General features: G+C 35.8%; 2 protein-coding genes and 1 pseudogene across 2 annotated transcripts; 2 read left to right on the top strand and 1 right to left on the bottom strand.

Moving 5' to 3' along the window:
* Positions 1–1,308: 1,308 nt before the first annotated feature.
* Positions 1,309–6,741, bottom strand: LOC114717413 (TOM1-like protein 2). The gene is made up of 4 exons (XM_028902540.1): positions 6,564–6,741; positions 5,799–6,313; positions 2,504–2,782; positions 1,309–2,050 (listed from the first exon to the last, which is right to left on the bottom strand). Exons 2-4 carry the CDS (start codon positions 6,282–6,284, stop codon positions 1,607–1,609), a joined length of 1,209 nt encoding a protein of 402 aa, XP_028758373.1. The 5' UTR covers positions 6,285–6,313; positions 6,564–6,741; the 3' UTR covers positions 1,309–1,606.
* Positions 6,742–7,756: 1,015 nt separating this feature from the next.
* On the top strand, positions 7,757–12,087 carry LOC114717418 (uncharacterized). Its single transcript, XM_028902544.1, has 5 exons — positions 7,757–7,934; positions 10,071–10,243; positions 10,689–10,872; positions 11,474–11,580; positions 11,661–12,087. The coding sequence occupies exons 1-5, from the start codon at positions 7,863–7,865 to the stop codon at positions 11,740–11,742; spliced, it is 618 nt and encodes a 205-aa protein (XP_028758377.1). The 5' UTR covers positions 7,757–7,862; the 3' UTR covers positions 11,743–12,087.
* A 2,709-nt stretch (positions 12,088–14,796) lies between these two features.
* On the top strand, positions 14,797–17,236 carry LOC114717414 (rho-N domain-containing protein 1, chloroplastic-like; annotated as a pseudogene).
* The last annotated feature ends 6,055 nt before the right edge of the window (positions 17,237–23,291 follow it).

Genomic DNA, 23,291 nt, shown 5'->3' with positions numbered 1-23,291 from the left:
CCCAAAGTTTTCCATTACCCCCTTGTCCCCATGAATACAAAATAAAATAAAATATGCTAAAAATGCTCCCAAAGTCCCAAACCACTAAGTTATCCTTCGGCTTTGTCAAAAGAGCTAAACAATTAGAAAACCACTGATACCAATATCATTCAGGCACATAGATTTTGATTTTTTTTAATTATTATATTGTCTTTTTTTTTTTTTAACTCTTCTTCATCCCAATACTGGTTTTTCTTCCAGTTAAATTAAAACCATGTAGGATTCTCATGCATTTGCATTTGTCCAGTTATAAATAAAAATAATAATATATACGTTTGTGTTCGCAAAATTTAAGATGAACCACGACTTGCATGAAAAAACGAATCAATTATATAATGAATGCTAACAGCTACTGACTCTGACTTGTGAATTGTGATGGCACAAAATAACTTGCACCTCTTCTGCATAATTAATCAGAACCTGTGAGCTTTATTCCTTTTCATCTTTCTTAGCATCTTCAAATTCATCAGTTATTGATCTTCCCTTTAAACTTGGTACTGTTCTTTCAACTTCTGCTATCAAGACATCCATTTTCTGCTACTCGCTTAATCGATCAACGTCAAAAACTGGACCCTTGGTCCTTGGTTTCCGGATTCTTTTGGATCTGACATTCCAGTAGGAAGGCTAATCTATTCTTTTTTACATTCATGTGTTACCTATACGTTTATCCTCGCACAATAAACAAGCAAAAAGAGCTGATGTTAGTCTTGGAATTTATCCTGCGGTTTAGTTCTTCTTCCATATTGGATGTTTCTTCTCACTCTAAACGGATCAAAAGAGACACATGCAACTCGATCACTCTCTGCATCAAACTATCGGTTGATATCAAAGTATTTTCGATCCTAAGAAATGAAAGAGGGGACGTTGGTTGATTATAGTTTTAGTCATGCATGAAAAAAAGGACCAGCGTTCATGAAATGGCGCCGAATTAATGCACCATAACACAAACGTAGGAAAACTTCCACGTATTCCCCCCCCCCCCCAAAAAAAAGGAGAAGTTCCACGCAATGTGTTCCTCACTCGAGGACTAGATACGGTCTAATATTGGCGGCAATGATTATTGTGCATCATTATATTAGTTTTTGTGGGGTCCCACCACTCCTTAAAAGGCACCAGCTTCTCATGAATCTTCTCGTACCAGGGCCATAGCATTTTCTCCTATAAATATCTAAATTTCTCTGCGAGCGCTAGTTACACTAGTAACTTTCCTAGAGAAGTGACATTCAATCCAAAATTGAATAATGAATCATTTACAAACTGACTGCAAACTTCGCATAAGAATTTGACGATTGCATGAAAAAATGGTAATACAGCCAACGTTATTTCCTCCTTGCGCCAAACTTCTGACACGCAGAGCCAGAGACCGAACAAATCAAGTCATAAGAAACTAGCATGATATCCCAATTAGTTATGAAGTATCACAGGCGTTCAGGGAGATCAACAGTACAGAAAGAACTAATAGCCTACGACAAAGATCAACAGTACAGAAAGAACTAATAGCCTACTACAAAGATATGGACAGCGATAAAATTTAATGCTATAAGAACCATGCCAACTCGCTCTTTCCTCATTCAGCATTTCTCTTACCGTCCGATTCAGCATCCTTCTCTTTAGCGCAATTCGCCGTGTTGGCCTCACAATGACTATCGACAACAGCAGTAGAATTGACCTTGGAAGCGTCAGACTTACTGGGTGGCTTCCTTTGAAGCCTCTCGGCAGCATCTGACTCACCAGATTCATCACCTTCAAAGCTTTCTGGTGGCGCGATGGGATTTTGAACAGCTTCCACAACATGCTTTGTGGCATCAGCAACTTGGGGTGGTTGTGCTTGTGCTCCAGAATCTTGGGCAGCTTCTAACTCCTCGTACTTGGAAACTACCTGTTGTAGTTCATCATTAAGGTTCAAAGCCTCAAACAGTGTTCCCTCATCATCAGTGGTGCTTTCCACAATCACCTTAATGACAGACAGTGACTGCCTGCACTTTTCCAACAAGCTCACAGTTACATCCTCCTGCAACCATGCGAGATATTTGGTAAATTTTATCAGTGAAGAATTATTCTATCCTATTAGTGATATAGGAAACACAGGTAATTTTATTATAGAAAAGGGCAAAAGCTTCATAACCATATATTAATGTAATTTTCATACCTAAAAAGATCGACATCATTGTCATTACTAATTCGACATTTAAGCACTCAAACGATCTGCTCTTGACCATTACTCTTGCCTTAAGAAGTAAATAGCTTCTTTCCCATAATTTCACTCTTCCAAAGTCCAAGAACAAAAGACTCCATATGTACAAAACAAATTACACCATCTTCCTATAATGCTGCCATGGATTTACAGTTCATGCATATGTTTATATAAACATCTGTTTAGAGGAGAAACCAATACACTGAGAACAAACATGCATGAAGCATTAAAACTCAGAGTGCAGCCTTCCTCTAACTTCATAAAGTTTACCTTCAACAATTTTGGCTCTGCTCCAGAATTTAATATGGTAGAGAGTAATTCAAGACTGTTTCGAGCAATGACAAGATGTTCCTTCTTTTCTTCAATTGATAAGCTTCTGGGATTAGAAGAGAGAGCAGATCCATCCATCTCATGGAACGCAGCATCAGGAATAGGATAACTTTCAGGGGGATCTAATGAATCTTCGTGTACATGAGACTCCAAGGAAGATGGCATATGCGCTGAATTTTCTCCATCCATCTCCACAGGCATATTTCTTCCTTTCAGACTCTGCCATCAACCGTGTCAGGGCTAAAATTCAATAATACACTTGACATGGCAGAATGCAGCAGAATAAGACAGCCAATTAAATAAAGAAAAAGGAGGGAAGCTCGGTACTTAATCAGCTAGAGAGAGCTGAAAGCAAGTGAGAAATTAGAGTGTTATGCTGCAAGCACTCTCAGGGTTACTGATAGGATTCTAACTTATCAGAGGCGAAGAAAGAGGGAAGAATCTTAAGGCTTGACTAAGTCCTTGCTGTTTCTGAATTAAGTTTTTTAAATGTTTTGGAATATTTCAACGTTATTAGCAGAATAATAGGACTGTTATAGTCCACTTAGTTTGATTGTTTCTGTTTAGATGTTATCCCGATAAGGTAGGGATTTTCTGTTATTTCTTTCATTGTAATTGGCCTATAAATATGCTAGCACAGATTCAAGGCTGGCATGAGTGAATAATATTATTTCAGCTTCTACGGAGATACTCCTATCAGGCTACTGTGAGCGAGCGAGTGAGATACTTACTTGTGAGATCCAGTAGAGTGTTTGTGTGAGTTTATTAATTACAGATTACCCCTGTTCTTACCATTTGGCATCAGAGCCATGGTTGAGACGCGTTCTTCCCGCAACACCAATCCAAATGATGACAACCCTTTCGCTGGAGATCCCTTAGCAGCCATAGCTTCACGGTTAGAAGCTTTGGATGTTTTGACCGAAAAAGTTACAGCCTTGGAAAATATGTCTGGTCGAGGAAATCGTGGCAGGGGTAGGCAACGTCATTGGGGAGATGACAGCGATGAAGATTCAGATATGTACAGAAGGGGACCGAAACCTCCTCACGCCAAAGTTGAATTCCCAAAATTCAGTGGAGGTGATCCGAGGGGATGGATCCTCAAGGCCGAAAAGTATTTCAGGTATTACGAGACGCCGGAGGATCTTAAGGTTGACGTAGCTTCCATGTATCTTGAGGGAGATGCCTTGGACTTATTCTCTTGGGTAAATAGCGAGAGAACCATGCTGTATTGGGATGAGTTGGTCAAAATCTTACAAGAACACTATGGGCCACCTGAATATATGAATCCTGATGAACACCTTTGCAGTATTCGCCAAACAGGGACGGTACACGACTATAGGCAGGAGTTTGCTCGGAGGGCGGCGCATGTGTCCAATTGGCCGGAACATTGCCTTCTTGCAATCTTCATAAACGGCCTGAAGGAGGAGCTCAAGTCGGATGTGCGTATTCAGAAGCCACGCACTGTATACCGTGCAGCCAGTCTCGCCCTAGAGTATGAGAGGAAGCTGAATCTAGCATATGGGCCCAAGCCCAATCCGGTATCTGGCCCAAGTCGCACATTTTCCTCCAATCAACCGGGGAATTTTGCACGGGAGAAAGGCGTTCTCGTGCCTTCTTCAAACCTGCGCAACACACACCCAGGAGCAGCATCTTCTTCCACGCAGGCTCCTCGTGCGAATCCTGGGAACAGCTCGTGGGACAATCTGAGGCAACAAAGACGAGAAAAAGGATTATGTTTCCGCTGTGGGGTTACTTTTAAACCAGGGCATCGTTGCTCGACTTCTTTTTCCTTGATGGAAATCGATGAGAATGGGGACCCAGTGCCAGAAATTCTTGAACCAGTGGAGGAAGAGGGGGAACCAGAGGACGCAGAAGTGTCATTTAACGCAATCCTGGGTCAACCCACTGCTGCCACGATGAAACTTTGTGGCTCACTTTGTGATCGGAGCGTTCTGCTCTTAGTTGACAGCGGCTCTACGCACAACTTCATCTCAGAATCGTTAGTTGCTGAATTAAATTTGCCTACCAGCACTGTTTCTACCTTCGGGGTCCAGATTGGTGATGGACGAATGGTTCGCTGTAATCTCATATGTAAGGATATTGAAGTACAGCTTCCAGGTTTGACCCTAAAGCAAGGACTTAGTCAAGCCTTAAGATTCTTCCCTCTTTCTTCGCCTCTGATAAGTTAGAATCCTATCATTACTTTTGAAGGGGGGAGTAATGATAGGATTCTAACTTATCAGAGGCGAAGAAAGAGGGAAGAATCTTAAGGCTTGACTAAGTCCTTGCTGTTTCTGAATTAAGTTTTTTAAATGTTTTGGAATATTTCAACGTTATTAGCAGAATAATAGGACTGTTATAGTCCACTTAGTTTGATTGTTTCTGTTTAGATGTTATCCCGATAAGGTAGGGATTTTCTGTTATTTCTTTCATTGTAATTGGCCTATAAATATGCTAGCACAGATTCAAGGCTGGCATGAGTGAATAATATTATTTCAGCTTCTACGGAGATACTCCTATCAGGCTACTGTGAGCGAGCGAGTGAGATACTTACTTGTGAGATCCAGTAGAGTGTTTGTGTGAGTTTATTAATTACAGATTACCCCTGTTCTTACCAGTTACCTGGGAAGGGCTATTCCGATAAAGATTATACAACAGTATGCAACAATAGCTGCAAGCTATGCAAGACAGGAAAAATCAACCAAGTAATAAAATCGCCCAGGGAATTTACTTACTTTTTTTTTCTTTTTTTTTACTATTCAGTGCATTTAATAGTTGCCTAAGAAGCAAAGATTCAAAAATTTTCAACAAGATCTTCATTCAAATAAACGAATTCAGTCAAAATAAACTTGTTTTGGCATACTTCCACGTTAGTTCTGAAACCAACAGTTATAGGCAGAAGAAGCTACAAATTTTCTCCCCAAGATCCTCTTATCCGTGAGTTATGCACTTAATAGATCAAGCTTTGATAACGATCTGCACGATGTACCATATTTTAATCCGGGACTGCCATATGTCCTGCTAATAAATAAGTTCATGAAGAAACTAGAGTCCAAAAAGAAAATATAAATAAACAGGTTCGTCTACAAGATCCAAGAATTCAAGAAAAGGAAACGAAGAGAATGAATACAAGAAATTCAGCAAGTTAATAATATAATAACAATGTAAAAAAGATAAGGAGACTAATCAATAAGTATCCAGGCCAAGTCATAACACGTTACGTAAAAACGCTTACCATATAGGTTTGACGAAACACTGGTAGATAGGCAAGATCCTCTGACTCTCCCCAAGCCCTGATCAACTGTAAAGCCCTTCTTCTATTCTGATGATGAGTTTGCGGATTATCAATCATTCGAACCATATCTTCAAGCACCTTCTCTGATGCCACCTCAGAAAACACTTTATCACAATTCATAGTACAGGCTTCTAGCAAGTCAAGACTGAGCCTCTGGCTCACTGGGTTCTTGCTTAAAATCTTCTTCTTTATAGCCTTCACAATCTCGGATCCATTAAACTCTCCACTATTGATCATCGCACATATCCTCAAATTCATGCCCCAGTTGGGTTCCTCAAGAATCTCTGATGTTGCTTCGTCAACCATCTTTGATTCAGGAGTGGGGGTTTGCAAAATTTCCTTCATTTTGTCACTAACAATTCGACCCATTTGAGCTCCACTTGTCTTCAGCTTCTCACCCAATTGAGCTAGGTTCAACTTGTCCATTATTTCAACAAAATTCACAGTCCACAAACCTAATGGGTATTGGGGGAAAAAAAAAACAAAAAAGAAAAGACGTGAAATTGAGGGGTAAGCACGAAGATCGGCTCCTTCATTGACATTAGAGTGAAAACACCGCTGAGGTTCAATATGAAGAGAAAAATAAATAAAACGTGTCGCACCGACTATTTCGTTGCCAAAATCCGATGATATTTAAATTGTCGACCAGGATGAACCAAAAAAGAGAATAACAACAGATTTATAGCGTTACGACCATTTACAAACCTGGAATTGAATTGTCGAGGAACCCAGGTTGTGAGAGTAGATGAGGGGATCAAACCAACTGGTTTGTCACTGCAATCAGGAAGTAACACCTTCGAACTGCAAAGCGAGCACTTGATAAAATTAAAATCTTCTTTAGGAGAGCAAACTGACAGACAGATTTTGCTCGGGGCAGAGGGAGGAGAGAGAGACACACAGAGATATTGGATTTCGAGGCGGTCGGGATTTTGGTGGGCCCGATGTTCGACTTCGACCCATTCTCTCATACTGGACGTTGGATCTTTGGATACATAAATGCGAGGGTGACCCGAGTGAATCACACGGGATACGCGTGTGTGAAATTGATTTTTTTTCCCATTAATAAAATTAATTTTGTCAAATAATAATTTTAATTTTGGCCATAAGAATATTAATTTTAATACTACTATATATATATATAACAGTAATAGATCACTATACATAACAAATATTTTCAACCCGTCCAATGCAAAAGAAGCTGAAATATTTCATTCCAATTGAAAATATACTCAGTTTATTTATTATATAGTGTGATTATTTTTAAATTATAGCTGACCATTAAGAATTGGCTCTTCCACATTTCATGCGTATTTATTATTCCATTTTAGAATTGTTATGTTTTTCTTGAATTTTCCCTTTTGTTTCTTAAAAAGAAATTGATCGCAAACTCATTTTTATTCATTTATTTTTTAAATAAAAACATTTTATTTTTTAGTTCTTAATAAGATCCATTTAACTAATCTGATTAGATTAAGAAAGTTAGGTAAGTTAGTTAATTATAAAAAATGTGAGACATTTTTCTTAAAACATCATAATCATCTTTCTTAATACCCTTCTTCCTCTTCTACTTGATTATGGTTGAGGGAGTATCAATAAAGATAATTTAGAAAAAATTAATAAATATGAAAAATAGGTTTTATATTTAGGATCAAAACTAACCAATAATTAGATTTTATATTAAATATCAGAGTATTTTGCATACTCACCTTAATAAACTTATTATTATTATTGTTATCATTAATTTTGCACCCGGCAATCCTCACCCCATTTTTACTTTCTAGAGCTCATAACAAAGCGGAGCTTTGAAGAGGGTTAGTTAACACTTTAACAAGGTGACATACAAAGCAGCGAAGATCGGATAAAAGAGAACAAGAGAGAAATTTTTTAACGGGGTTTTCCCATTTTATTATTTTCGTTCTGGGTCCTAAGTATAGAATTCTCCCAGAGGGTTTAAGGAACAGAAGAGTTATAAGTATCGGGCTTGTGCGGACTACTCTGTCTGCAATGGCTTCGCTTTCAACATGGTGTCGATACATGGCTCACAAACTCGAGTACTCCATATCAATCGGCATGAAGGTCTCACTTGCTCTCTGACCCTATAGCCCTAAATTTATTTTCACATTTTATTTCGCATTTTTCCCATTTTCCGACTTCTCAAATTGTTTATCAGTCGTATTTCAACAATTAACCGGCTTCCATTGACGTTGTAAGGGGCTGAAATACATGTATGTATTTTCATTGTGGAATATCTTATCAGCTTTGAGTGGTGCTTATTATTATTAATTGTAGCCGTTTACATATGATTGAAGTATAATGTTTCCTCTAATTTTCCCGGGTTAAAGGGTTAAGAATTCAATGTAAAACAAAATGGCAACTCACCTTACACGATCCCTGCTCCAAAGGGTTGCAGTTGAATTGCATTTTTTGTCTCTTTGGGCGCATGCTGTCGATCTCAATTTTTTGTGAAGACTATTAACGATTCAATATGACTTCTGAACTTTACTTGAGTGCGATTCCTTAATCAGGTTATAGCTGTTCCCCTCTTGCTCGTTCTAATCGAATCTATCCTCCTATTTTCCCCCCCTAAAGATCCAAATCTAGCCACATTATAGATGGATATCTGGAGAATTCTGTTAGCTGTTTTCCTTGTCGCATTTGATTATTAGCTTTATCATTTATAAAACAAGAAAGTAAACTGTAAGCTTCCCAGATGCTATGTTCTGTAGAGTGTTTTGACTATATTCGTATACAAGAGTAGTCAACATTCTTGTACAGCTTTTACGCATATAGATCAAGTTCAATGATATATATTTAAACTGATTGTCTTCTATTTCAACAACAAAAGGCTAGATATTCATCAAAGATTGTTGGATCTTTTTGTGCACAAGTCTGTATCAGCAGATTTTATACCAGACCAGATGGTGGAAAGTGACATCAAGCACATGTGAAACATATGTTCACATAGGTGTTTTTCATGATTGAAACTAGTTAAATGTGCGAAACTGTTTCTCTCTCAGATGTTCATTGTGGCAATGACACTATAAAATGAGAAAATTCTTTAGGTCTACATTTGCAATATGTTTTTTTTTTCCCCATAAATTTTCAAACACATAACCTTGCTTACTTACTGATACGTAGCAAAGGTAAAAATATAAACAAACTTCATTTCACACCATCGCTTGACTATCTTTCCCCTACTTGTACAGACAGAGGCTGGTAGGATTCCATGCTAATTACCTCACTAACCCCCGATTCCTAACAATTACCCTAATCACCCTTAGCTCCCACATGACAATAACCAGTGGCATTGTACTGATCCTTGAGGACAAGGATCATTCTCAAGTGGGGAATATTGTCATGAGAGAATTAAGTAATTAGGGAATAAGTCATAGGGGCAGCTTTGGAATTTGGACTGTGGCATCTAGTGAAAGGATACATAGATCATCGGTGTGAATGAAATGGTATTTTGTGCTATTGTGTTTTGATGGCTTTTGCCATGCACCACTTGCACTGAGATGCTTGTGGTTAAATTAAAAGGTTCTTGCTCAACAAGAGGCCTTATTAATGCTTTCATGAGTGTTCTTGCTTTTAGGCTGATTAATTGTGGAAATGAAACTCCGACTTCCAAGATATTTCTTGAATGGAGGAATTTGAAGATGGATGGAAGTATTTATTTAAATCAGGGGCTCAAAGGTTTAAAGCTGAGAAATTTAGACCGTATATTATTTTAATATCTCATTTGTAGCAATTATAAAAGTATGAAAAACAGTGTTGCCCCCCCCCCCAAAAAAAAAAAGAAGAAGATTGTCATATAAAAGTATTTTGTTGTTGTTGTTGGATAGAAGTGTGACTAAGTTTTATGTTGAAATGGCCTTGGATGTAAGAGAAGAGCAGTTTTTGTTTGGTTATCTATAGCTTTTAAGTTTTGATACCTTTTGGTGTCCTATGGAGATATCCTAAACATAAAACTCGCATCCCCTGTTGTGAAGCTATGCTGGCTTATTTGTCAGTCGTGAAAATTCTATTCTATTGGTTGTTCACCATTTCATCTTTTTACCTGTAGTTCTCCTCGCATCCTTATGTTTTATCACTTTCTTTTTCTATCACTTTTTTATACCTTCTTTATCTCCATACCATAACTCTGCCAGTGTATCACAATATGAGTTTTTAATATTTGGAAGCTTTTCTGACCCATTCACTGATGTGGCGCAGACCTATAAAAGGGGCCAAATCACGGACAGGGAGGTAAATCATGTTATTTGGAAGAATCTCCTTCAAGGAAGGCTGACGTACTTGCTCTGTAACAAAGGAGAGGAAATGGCCCCAACCCTAGATGGAAAAGGAGGAACTCTTCTTGTTCGGAAGTTACCAAAAGCAGACCCAACGTAATCATTTTGCATTACAAATTTACATATTGCTATTGCTAGTGGGCATATAGGGACCGTTTTATCCCAGGGATTCATCATTCTCCCCAAAATCACACTCGCATTCCATGTTATCTCCTTGGGTTTATGATATGAAAATTATACAAGAACAAGAATACAGATTCCACTGTTTTATTTTGAGAATCAATAACATATTTTGGAATTGGATGGAGACAAAAACTTACTTGTTTGCCCTTCCTTCTAAGGGCAGCGTTTGTGATCAGGTCTTATTATCTAACTATATATTTTTTTTATGGTCTTCTTCTTTGTTTCATTCTTGTGTATTATTCTTTGGACTTCCGCTAGGTAACAACGCATTGATGATTGACCTTGTCAACTGAAGCTCATTGCAAGACTGATTCTCATTTTTCATAATTTGTTGATGATATACATGTTTCTTTGATAGGCGTGTCTTTGTTGGAGATGTAGTCGTTTTGAAGGACCCTGAGAAACAAAACAATCATTTAGTCAGAAGACTGGCTGCCATTGAAGGCTATGAAATGGTTTCTACAAATGAAAAAGATGAACCTTTCGTTCTTGAGGATGATCAATGTTGGGTATTGGCTGACAATCAAAATTTAAAACCTAAGGTATAGGCCCCGCAGTTCTTTTCCACAAAATCCATCACTGTAAATGCACTATCAATATTAGTATGCTAAGTAGTCATGATTGACAACAGATTTAAACACTGTTCTTAGTTGAAATCTTATGTCCAAGTCAGAAACGAATCATATCGGAAACTTGGCTTGACTCTGAAAACATTATTTACAAGTACGATGTTGCTAGAGAGTTTACACATATTCTTCTTGGGTATATCGATACTAATTCTTTTATAAGTTTCATTACTGTGAAAATCTGGGTAGTGATGGCTTTATTCATGTACAGCCGACTGTTTGCTTCTTCCATTAATAATTGAAAAGTAACCGTTGGCCTCAAAAATTGAGGGAAAAGGCATCTTCAAATAATTTGGACTTGTTTTGTCTCAGATCTCAACATTAATTTTTTTTTTGGGGGGGGGGGTTGGTGTGCTCTACCTAGCAGCATATGCTTAAGTGAGGATATTGTTAATTTCTTTATATTTCTGTGCTTGCATTCTCCACGGTCACTTATGTGAAGTGATTACTGTCCACAAAGACCATGTAGGATTGGCTGTGACTTACTGGTTATCCTTTTTGACTCTTCAAATGGCAGGAAGCATATGATAGTAGAATATTTGGTCCAGTTCAAATGACGGACATTGTGGGCAGAGTCATTTATTGCTTGCGATCTGCAGTAGATCATGGTCCTGTACAGAACAGGTGAACCAAACTTCTGAGTCTTGTTATTTGTATAACTGGGGATGCTTCTCTAATAATTATATATTCTACTCCTTCTCCAGTCACTATGGCATGCAGAGGGATTCGCCAGTGTTGGCAATGGAACTGGATGTTGATGAGATGGCAAAGAGTAACAAAGCCTGAACTTTTTGTTCACTGACTTGTTTGTTTTATACGTACGACTTGGTTTCTCTTTCTTTCCAACTGGGAAGTGAATTCATCATTGTTTATTAGAAACATCATGAGCTGAAACACTAGGAAAAAGACTGCGTATGAATCCTTGTCTCAAGTTACGGTGGCCTCCCAGCCTGAAGAGTATATACTTTGAAGGCCTAGTGCTGTTGTGCCCCACGGCACTCCTCATATCGTTCGAGGTGAGGATCCTTTATATCTTATAAGTTGTTCATCGGTGCGAGTATATGATCCTGAGAGAAGAACAAAGCTTAAACTTGCTGAATCGAATAAAGATGGTGCTTAATTGCAAGGTCATTCTCTCTTTTGCTTTCGAGTTGTTCATTTTATCATTTTTATGACCGTTTTTGCCATTTTCAAAAATTCAAGGTCAAGAACAGCATTGGTCATATGTGTGGCTTGCAATTCCAAGGTTATTTGGTAAAGGAGGGCGAAATAATGCCCATGATCTTTTTAAAGAAAGAAGGTATAATTGGTGTTATCCATTAAAAAATACTCCTACTTATTATAAGTTTCAAATAATTAATTTGCGGATAACAAACAATTAGTTAAAATCAGTTAAAAATAATAAATATGTTAGAAATATATTTTTGTTTTTAAATATGCCTTTACAGTAAATAAAAAAAATGATGTAAGAAAATGTGTAGAGAATTATGATAAGAGAGATTATAACAAGAAGAGAGGATAAATAACTAAAAGAAAAATTAAAAAACAATGTATTAAATGTCAAAATAAACATCAAATTAAAACTTATAAAATAGATTATATTCTTTTTCAAATTGAAAGCTTATAAATAAGACTGAAAAGAGTAATTTTGTGAATAATTAAGAACTATTATGTTTTAAGAGTTACAAAACGAATGTTTTATCCATTAAAAATTATTGGTCAATAAATAAAAGGCCTGGGAATATAAAAGTTAAAAATTTTCGAACCAAATCAATAAAAATGAAATAAATTAAAGGATTAGGAATATACTTATATACATCGATAGATAAACAATAAAATTAATTAACACGTGAATTAAAGATTTAGAGTTGTATGTTCATCAGGAAACAAAGCAAGTTGACAGCTATGAACCAAGTATTGCTGGTGGTCATATTTTGCCTGTCAGGAAAGTAAAACGAAATAACTAGTTGATAGCTAAAAAAAATGGGCTTGCAGCCACAAATCATTTTTTCCAAAGGAGACGATAGATTGCTTTCGAACAGATCGGTGACCAGTCCGGGAAGGGGGGTGGGCAGGTCCAAAACGTTGCCGTTGTCACGAATCCAATCTATTTGTATTTCTCCGACTTGCTCCGACCCCTAGGGTGAGATTGGGAGCGTGATTTATAAAATTATATTAACAGGGTTAGATCAAGCAGAATGAGTTAGTAATATTTACATTTAATAGCCGACAGTATTTTAAAAAAGATCACCTTTAATAAAAGAATATATTTACTTAAAAAATTATAAAAGAGTCTAGTAGGAAAAAAATAATAATAATAACAAGAGAGTTACTAAACGACGGGCGCAGCAGAGCCTTCTTCCCCACATTAGCTTGAGCAGGAGGCCCATAAGAGTCCTAATAATATTGAGGCCAGAAGTTGCTTTTCACACGTCGCTCTAACTAGCGACTGCTTTTCACACGTCCTTCGAACGTGATTTGTCGCAGATTAGGGTATACTTTATGATTTGATCTTAGTATGTTGGTTTGTCTAATTGTCTTCATCCAAATGTACCTCCCTGGATGTGTGAAAATTTATTAAAAGGGCTTTTTTATGCGCTTGCAATATAAATTTTGTTGTGTTTCTACTGCCTTTAATATCCCTGGCATGAATGCCAAAATAATGGTTATTTTCAAATGTCTATTGAATGTAAGCACTATAACCGATAAAAATTTATACCGCATGATACATTAATTAAATTTTCTCACAAATTAAAGAATGTTGGTTAAGTCATTAAATTTATTTCAAATTGATAAAAATTATTTGCCTTATTCTTATTTTTTTAAAAAAAGTGATTGAAAATTTCTCTCTCATCTCCCTTGCACTTGAAAACGTTTTTACCCTCCTTGTAAGTTGGGACAAGGCTCAAAAGTAAAAAATTATCGTTAATTACCCTGTTAACTCTTTATATTTTAAACCAAAATTTTCTTCTAACCAATTTTTTATACTTTTCATGTCTTTAATATAAAATCTGATTTGAGAGTTGATATTAATCCTATATGTTAGATTTATTTTATATATTTATCAATTTTTTTAAATTAACTTTATTGATATTCTCCCAACAATAATTAAGTACTAGAAAGAGGAAGGAAATTAAGGAAGATGGTTAGAATGTTTTAAAAAAACATATTATATTAACTAATATCTTTAATCTAATCAAATTAATTAATTAAGTCTTACATTAAAAACGTGATAAGTGTTATGGAGCGGATGGAGTATGTTAGTTTTATGATTTTTTTTTTTGGGTCAAATTAGTCTTATGATTTGGTCTTATGTGATTGTGTTGGTTTGCCTTCACCTGTGTGCAATGTATCACTTAGAAGGTCAATTAATTTGTATATCTTGATACCTCCTTTAGATGCGCAAAATTTTGTAAAAGGTGCATTACACATAGACGAAGAATTTTAATTTCATTTTATAAAAATTAGGTCTCATCCTTGTTAAAAGAATGATTTGTAAATATTAATCCAAATAATGGTAGATGAGAACTCATAATTATATTTGAAACTTAAAAGACTTATTTATAATTAAAAATTAAAACCTAATTATTATCAAATTAATCTTTTGAAATTTAAATGTCATTCTTGCTAAAAGAATTTAGTTTCCATTTTTTAATGAGTAGCAATTTGCACAGGAAGCATGACAATTAAGAATTATTGCCAACGTTACCATAGATTTCCTTCCACTAGACGCGCGCGCTAGAAATATTGCCAGCACCATCACGGAATTGCCCCTCCTTGAAGAGTTTATTCCTATAATGCCCCTTATCAGCAGGGCACAATTTTTCAAGCAGGAAAAACCCTGCGAGTTGTGACTAAAATGCAGAACCGCCACTGACTCGTGTTTCGGCTCGACAAACTATGTCTCAACCCTTGCATTCCGTCGCCAATACCACTCCCGGTGAGCGTCTCGGCTCCGTTGGTCTTCAACTTTCGTTAATTGTTTTTGTTTCAAATTATTTTCTTGTGTTCCTCAGAATGAAATAGAAAGTGTTGTAACCTAAATTAGGAGCTTTATTTCCTCGTTTGTTTTTCTATTCTATCTTTACTTCCTTCACCCTCAAAATGCAACCTAAGCATAGGGGTTTTGATACTGTTTGCCCAAGGCGGTTTTTCTCTTTGGATGGATGGAAAGCTGAACCTTTGTGTGTGTTTTGGCTTAATGTTTTTTAATGCCTTGGCGGGGATCTTCGTTACTGGTCGTAGAATATATGATTTTTCCCCTGCATTATGTCGTTGAAGTTGACTGGTTCTTAGGGTGTTTCTCCTTCACTGGCGTCATTGTGGTTCATCCTTTCATCCCTTTGGCGAAGTGGCGTTTTGAGATTTTGTTAAGGGATAGAGATGTTCTCTGTGTATTTGTGGCTTTTGGTTTTCTCCTATTATTTTCTATCTGTTATTGAAGTGATTCAGCGAGGATGTGACACTTATTCTTAGCAATTTGACGAATGCAATAGAAAAAAAGAAGTAACCTAAGCTGTTTTTCTAGTTTAAAGAAATTTCTCTGGCCTGGTCTTGCAAATGTTAAATAATTTATGGACATCATTTTGTGCAGTTGTTTTTTTCATTATTCATTCAATGCAGGGAGTTTCATTGAGAAGTGAAAACAATTGTTGCTTATATATAATTAGGCGCAAGCACAATCAATTAGAACCCTCTTCTGCCTTGGACCTTGATCACCCTAAAATTATGAATTGGAGGCTTTTGTTTCACAATGATCGGCCTGTTTGAGCTGGCTTTCTTCGAGCTCTAATGTTTTTTTTTTCCCTTGTCATTTTAAATACAAAGGCCTTCATTAGCTAATCGCTTGAGGCTTTGCATGGATTTCTAGGGTGGTATTTAGTGCATTTTTTGTTTAAAAAAAAAAAAAAAAAACCTGATTTACTTTTCTGTTTGCTTTTCACTTTTTGATTCCTCAATTTTCTTTGGTGATCGTGCAGGTTGTGGAGTGCCAAACAGCAGATGTCTCCCATGTTGGGTGTTTCTGGAAAAACAGCTGTTGTGAATTCATGCTCTTCTCGAGGTGATTACAGAATTTGTTCACATGTTAATTTTAAAGGGCTAAAGTGTGCTTCTGTTGGAGCATCTTTTGTGTGTGAAGCAAGGAGGAATCCAGATATCTCAAGGCAAAGCAGGCATGGTTTCTCCCGAAGCAAGAACAGACACAATGAAGGAAAAGGCAGCTTTGAGAACTTCGAAGAAGACATGTTATCTTCAAAAAATGGTCCATTGACATCCCTTTCTTCTTCTAACATCTCTAAATCCCAGGCTACTGCAGCTCCTGGACCTAAGGAGAAGGAGATTGTTGAGCTATTAGGAAAGTTCAAGCTCGCTTGCAAGAGAGAGCTGCTACCAAAGTAGAAAAGAAGGCTGAAGCCTCCCAAGGGCAAGGTAGAGATAATGGCACTGTAGATTCCCTCCTCAAACTATTGAGGAAACACTCAGTTGAACAAAGTAAAAAGAAGCAGTGGAAATGTCAGGGGAAAAGATTCAAGTTTGGAGCAAGACAGTGGCCAATACAACGAAGCACAGAGCCTTAGGTTCTCTGATTTGGATAGTACTGCAAAAGATGATGAGGCTCGAGAAGCCAATGGCCCATTTGTCACCAGGCCTCCATCAAATTTTCAAAGAAGGTCTCCTATTGCTCGCATAAAATACCAACCTGTCTCTGACGATGTGGAGAATGTAAATGCAGTCCCACTAAGTAGTGAAGTTGGAGAGAAAAATCAAGATAAAGCAGTTCTAGATTTGATGCCTGAGTCTGATTCAGAGGCCGAGTCTGAGCTGGAACCTGACTCGAAGGATGATATTTTCTTCCAAGATGTGGGGATGGATGAGTTGGCTGAGGATGATACAAATGATTCTGAACAATCCTTCGTCAGTGGGAATGGAGATGGGAAGAGAGTGATTCAGCATGAGGATTTGAGTGCACTGAAGCTGTCTGAATTGAGGGCACTTGCGAAGTCACGTGGCCTGAAAGGATTTTCAAAATTGAAGAAGGGTGAACTATTGGAATTGCTGGGTTGAAGTTGATTCTGATCTCAGGTTTGCCAAGAAAAGCAAAGACAAGAGAGAGTTAAATAATCTTTACCAGGCTGGTGAATTTACCATCACTGTTAATACTTCCAAGTTCCAGCAGTTTTGGTTCCTTTTTTATTTCTCGAGTTTTTTAGCTTATGAAAGAAAGTCTGTAGGGGAAGGTACAATTCACTCTTCACTCTTATGCACTGTGAATTTAAAAACGCAGCAAAATCTCACACGAGCTTTATAAGAGCACACAACACCCCTTGAACACTTTTTATGGGGATGTTTTTAATACTTCTGGTGGCGGTCACTGGGTATGTGCGCAAAAAAAAATTTTCCTTCCCTTCAGGAGAGAAATTTACACAGTGAATTAGTGAAAGGCATTGTCCAGACGTAGTTCTCCATTCCTGACCAATTGATCGTAATTTAGCATGTTGGGGCCATGAAATGGTCGGAAAAACCAAGACGCTCAATAACGAAATCACTCGCAAACATTTCAATCCTGAGTTTCGGCGACAGCTAATTGCCCTTCTGTTAATGTGATTAGTGGTATTTCTCTAAATTAGTGAGCAGTCCGGCTTCCAAAACTTGATTAATACTTCTAAAAGCTAGTGATTAATACTCAACTTATCATGCAATTAATACTAATCTGCTATTGCTGCCCACATTTGGAACACCAAATTAATATGCACCGTTCTTTTCTTTCTTGGGAAACCCACAGCACGTGCTCGATTCTGCTTGCCTGGGACAAAAACATTGAGATCAGTCATCTTGTGATGTGAGCGAGGACCCCATTTGGAAAGCTGAGGGGTCATGTTCATTCATATTCTTATTTCTTCCATAAGCCTGTGAGAGCCCCTTTCTGTTCTGATACAGTGACTTTGGCGTGAGCTTTCTTGGTAGCCTCTGCTTTTTGGCTTTTTAGCCTCACATGGGTAAGCCCAAATCCCTCATCAAATCGATAAGCCATGACGTACACGGCAAACAGCTTAACTAATTAAAATTTTATCATGACATTATACAGAATCAGGTCCGTAGATCTCACTTAGCTTTGGTTAACACAATTAATTAGTTTGACCCAATCAGATAACATATATAAAGGTTAGGTCTACGTTACAGCATCCTTACTTTAGTGCAAAGGTTACCCAAAAGATAAACGTGTCACAAGGCAGTGGATTGGATTGCATTTGTTAGTTTCACTGTTTGCTTTTGGGTACAAGCAAGCCATATGCTCGGTTTCTACCTTTTCGCCATCAACTTTTATTGAATAGACTACTAATAATGCTATCTACTGTTTGTCTTGTAATTATATAAAATATTATTAATGAAATAACCCGTATAATTTTATTTGAGTTTCAAAGGATCATCAGGTACTCATATATACACGTCCGGCATTAGATTCATTTTTTAATTATCTTTTTAATTTTAACTCGCATTATCAGTGTAATTCTGTGGCAAAGAAGAGATTATTTACTTCATTATTTTAACCACAAAGCATGATGTTAGTGATTGCTTCATAAATAGATGAGGGCAGGGGCAGTACTTACAGAAGGAGGAGTGGAAGATGCCTTGACTTGGAAGGCTAATCTTTTGCTAAATAAATAATCATTAATCAGTGCATTAGAAGCAATATATGAAATGGATTTTCTGGGGTCTGTAATTTTTTCCTTTTTCTAATAATGTTTTATATAAAATATTACTCTAAATGGGGAGAAAGCCTACATAACTAATACTCCCTCCGTTCCTTATTATAAGAGACATTTGATACTTATGGCATGTTCCTATATATAAGAGACACTTAAAAGTTGTCTCTACTTTTTTGTGTTGATTTCCTATTTTACCTATATTTATTGTCTCCAACTCACACTCTCTCTCCTTCCCACTTCTCTTTCTTTTAATAACTTACCATTGTTCTCTTTCATGTTCTCTCTCCTTATTAATGAGGGTATTTTTGGAAAAAAAATTATACTTTTTACGCATTGATTGTTCTTAACTAATTTTAACTGTTTATTTGATCAACGTAATTCGGTTGTTTGTCTCTTATAATAAGGAACTGAGGGAGTATAAAATAATTACACTAGATTTGTTAAAAAACAATGAATCCTTGTTCAGATCTGTTTTCTTATATAAGATATTCTTCTCATTCATAGATGCAAGCTTAATATCTTGCTCAAATAGTCTCTTCCATTTTGATCCCGTTGCTAATTACTCTTTTTATTATAGCAAGCCTTTGGAGAAGTGATGAACCTAATTTTATATGTATTTCATTATAAGATTCCCTGCTTGATTTTTTTTTTTAATTTTATCTTGCTTACTCAAAAGGCACGAAGAAAAATCAAAGAGACATAATTAATGAAGTGGGTTAGCATGGGGCCTCTCAAGTTATCGAAGTAAAAGCACATGTAAATGAGAAATGTTCAGAATCAGTTGAAATTTATGTATTAGATTGTAAAAGCATACCTAACCCACCAGAACCAATATATCAGGCAAAAAGGACCCTGTTTCTTTTAAACTTTTGAATTCTGAGAGCTGAAATTTTGTTGTTAATCTGGCAACATGAAGATCTAATACTACGTTACTGATTACTGACCATATATATACAAAGATAGAAAGAAAATTTTTTTTTTTTTTTAAAAAAGAGCGAAGTTCACATACTGACCTCATCAAATGTTACATAAAAAATGAGTTGATTTTTTGGAAGTGTTGACGAAGACCTTTACAACTAAAGGGTATGACTTTTAGTGCTGTTATCAATATCCAACACATTGCTCATACCAAACTCAATGATTTTAATGATGTCCATTCCACTCTACCAACAAAAACTTTTAGGGTATGTTTGGCTCAATGAGAGGAAGGGGAGGGATTTTAATGGAAGGATTTTAATATCACCTTGTTTGGATTATAAAAAAAAAAGGGAAAAATATTTTAAAATGACAATTTTGCTCTTATTTTATTAAGGCGTGGGCATAATAGTCACAACATGACAAAATATAAACATAATGGTCACAGATAAAATATGAGCATAATGGTCATAATATGACAAAATATTGCATTTTCCCTCCAAATCCTCCCAATTTTGGAGGGGAGGGGAGGGGAAATTTTAAAAAATTTTCCCTCCCCTCCTAAAATTTGTGTGTTGCCAAATAGAAAATGATTAAAATCCTCCCTCCCCTCCCCTCCCCTCCCTTCCAAATCCCTCATACCAAACAACACCCTTACTGTGACACTACCGATTTGAATTTATTCTATATTGATACCCTTTTTTTGGTTTTTTGAAATCGTGGACTCAATTTAGAAAAATAATAATGCAATATGTTACGATTGGGTTACAGTTCGAAACTTCGAATGCGGAAGGCAATTTTGTATATAATACTCATCCGGTTCTTAATATAAGATATGTTTAACTATTTTGATTAAATTAAAAAATTAGTTGAATTAGATAATAATCATAAATATGACATATGTTTCTCAAAATATTCTTAGTTTAAACTTCTTTAAAAAACTAACATTTCAAAAAATGTTTTAAATTACTTTATTAAAAATATAAAATGGTAAAATTGATGTATGTGTGGAATGAATAAGTAATAAATACTCACTCACTTTATAAAATATATAGGTATATTATTGTTAATAAGTATTATTGTGGCAGTGATAATTTAGAAAAAAAATTGGTAAATACAAAAAATAGGTCTTATATCTAAGACCAAGATCAACCTTCTAATTAGGTCCGACCGGAGGAGTATCTCATAGTATATTCCAATAATATCTGTAATGTCTATCACTTTTCTCATCGTATCTATATCTTGGATTTCTCATAATGTTATTTTACACACAATAATCCCAAGATATGTATTAACACAACATATAACTTTTTCAAAAAAATAAATATATGCAATTATGATGAATTCCATTTTTATCCGATCAATTTCTTTGCGGTATTCCTTATTCGCAATGTAAGAAAATGTCTGGATTGAGGAATTTAATCATTTATGGAGGGAGCTAATTTGAGGACCAACCTACCCCCAGATGAGGCCAACAAATCATGGGGTGTCATAAATAGATGGAAATTTTGTTTTATGCGCAAACAAAATGTTTGGAATTCGATTGTTTTGTTTTGACTCCGATTTGAAACGGGTCACGTGGCATCCCCATCACACAAGCCAATTTGGCTTATCTATCCGCTCTTCTCTCATTCCCAGTATTTTGATTATAATACCTCCGGGTGTTAATTATAACATTCTATTTATAAATAATAAACGAGATCTTATAATTAAAACTGAAGGTACTATATTTTTAGTTTCATATTCTTACTCGGATTTGCATAAGTGGTAAAAATTTTCATTGAGTGATTTTTTTTAACCAAAATTGAGTGATTAAAATTTGAATCCCATGTTTGTGACTTAGGAATGGATTTGGGATTAATATTTGGCATTTAATTAAAAGTGCGTTAAGGCTAAGAGTGGGTGATGTGGGGGGAATTATCCAACGTCATAAAGTATATAAAGCCAAATATTTAGATTATTTGTTGGCCTAACGCCAACGAAAACAAAATAGATTCCTAATTATTATTGACGTCTTGGTTTGGATTAGGTAGTTAACGCCAAAAACAGTGTCCTTCGTGCATTGTGGCCTCAGGTCTCTCCAGGAAATATTTTATAATTTTATGATCTCAGCTAATCTGAATCTAATTCGGTAAAATCAAAAGCACAAAAGATAATCCAAATATTAAGTACTCGCACCAAAAAGATTTTTCTTACCTGAATAACTCAGTAAAATAGTGAATGATAGGTTTAAAAAAAAAACCTGAATCTGCTGAAAAGCATTATTATTAATAATCGACTTTCAGTTAACTTTGCAAGTGCAAATGGTGGCAGATTTCAAAGCCCGAGAGATGCTAATTGCTAATTCTGCTATCTAACTAATCTCGTAAACATAAATTAATTTAAATCATTTAGACGAAGAGTCTCCCCAAAAAAAAAAAAACAACACAGTTAATGAAGGAAAATAAGATATTCACTTTTTTGGGGGAGGGGGGTGACTATAAGGCTTGATAAATAAATCCATCTTATGACTTGATTGGGAAAAATACAGCAGATATATAAATTTAAGTGGCCTGACTTTGTGTTAAACTATAATGCTTGTAAAAAGTTTCTCAAAAACAACACCCCAAAACAACAAGCTGACCACTTTTAACTAACTCACTATTGAGGAATGAAACCCACAAAAAAAAGGAAAAAAAAAAATAAAAAGCTTCTTTGGCTGTGTACAAAATAGTAAAGAGTGTATGTATATACTACCTCCAGTTCTAATTATAAGAGCCAGTTGACTAATTTAAGGAGATTAAGAAAATAAGTTGAGTTAGTTATTTGTCTTAAATATGTGTTGTCTTTCCTAACATATCCTTCCTATTCAAGTATATTGGTTAGAACTATCATTGTTAGAAACGTTACTTTGGAAAAAAAAGTTATAAATATGAGAGACAAAGTGGATTGGGATCTTATATTTAGGATCAAAATAAAATTCAAATAGCATTTTATATTAAGGACCGGAGGTAGTATATACACACACGCAAAAAAAAAAAAAGAGAGAGATAAAATCTTATGCGGTATTTATTATTTTTTTGAATTTTAATATTATTAAATGAAATAGGAAAAATAACAAATAAAAACCCCTCATTATGTGAAATTACGATGTGGGACCCTCAATTTGGAAAATGGCAAATAAAAACCTAGTCTCATATTACAAATATGAAACCTTATGAAATATCTGAAATGTCTCTAAGCCAAATTGTGATTTAATCTACTCATCCGTTAAAGTGAACTTGTCATTTCTTATAGTCAACTTGTCATTTGGCACACCTGAGTTGTAATTTCAGACATTTCACTAAGATTTCATATTTGTAATATAAAATCATATCCTTATTTGTTATTTTTTAAATTGAAGGGTAATTTCATATATTAAAAGTTTTTATTTGCTATTTTCAATAAAATAAGAATAGGATTGGCGGGTGTAAGAGAAATGTATACTGTACAACGCTTTAAGAATGGAGGACCCAATTTTGAGGAAGGAAGCGAAGCAGATCTCAGTACAAGAGAAGTAGTTGAGATTTGCAATTGCCTCAGCCTCATACGGCCGAAAAGAATTTTCAATTTTCCACTCACACTCTCTCCATTGTATATTTATTATATATCTTCCTTCTAAATTAAACTTTAGATTACGATCTTTCATTCTGGTCTTTGACTCTGTGTGTTTGAAGCTGACCATTCATCCGC

This window comes from Neltuma alba, unplaced genomic scaffold (assembly GCF_004799145.2).
Source record: "Neltuma alba isolate B1F8T4 unplaced genomic scaffold, ASM479914v2 tig00011735_pilon, whole genome shotgun sequence".
Lineage (NCBI taxonomy): Eukaryota > Viridiplantae > Streptophyta > Magnoliopsida > Fabales > Fabaceae > Neltuma > Neltuma alba.
Note: the sequence above shows the minus strand (reverse complement) of the source record. Positions and strands in the feature narration are given on the sequence as shown.

Coding starts and splice junctions, on each gene's coding strand:
- LOC114717418 (XM_028902544.1), top strand. CDS start 7,863: ATGGCTTCGCTTTCAACATGGTGTCGATACATGGCTCACAAACTCGAG. Junction 7,935..10,070: donor CCATATCAATCGGCATGAAG/GTCTCACTTGCT, acceptor GATGTGGCGCAG/ACCTATAAAAGGGGCCAAAT. Junction 11,581..11,660: donor CATGGTCCTGTACAGAACAG/GTGAACCAAACT, acceptor CTCCTTCTCCAG/TCACTATGGCATGCAGAGGG.
- LOC114717413 (XM_028902540.1), bottom strand. CDS start 6,284: ATGGACAAGTTGAACCTAGCTCAATTGGGTGAGAAGCTGAAGACAAGT. Junction 2,783..5,798: donor TGTTTCGTCAAACCTATATG/GTAAGCGTTTTT, acceptor GGTTGATGGCAG/AGTCTGAAAGGAAGAAATAT. Junction 2,051..2,503: donor CAGAGCCAAAATTGTTGAAG/GTAAACTTTATG, acceptor GCATGGTTGCAG/GAGGATGTAACTGTGAGCTT.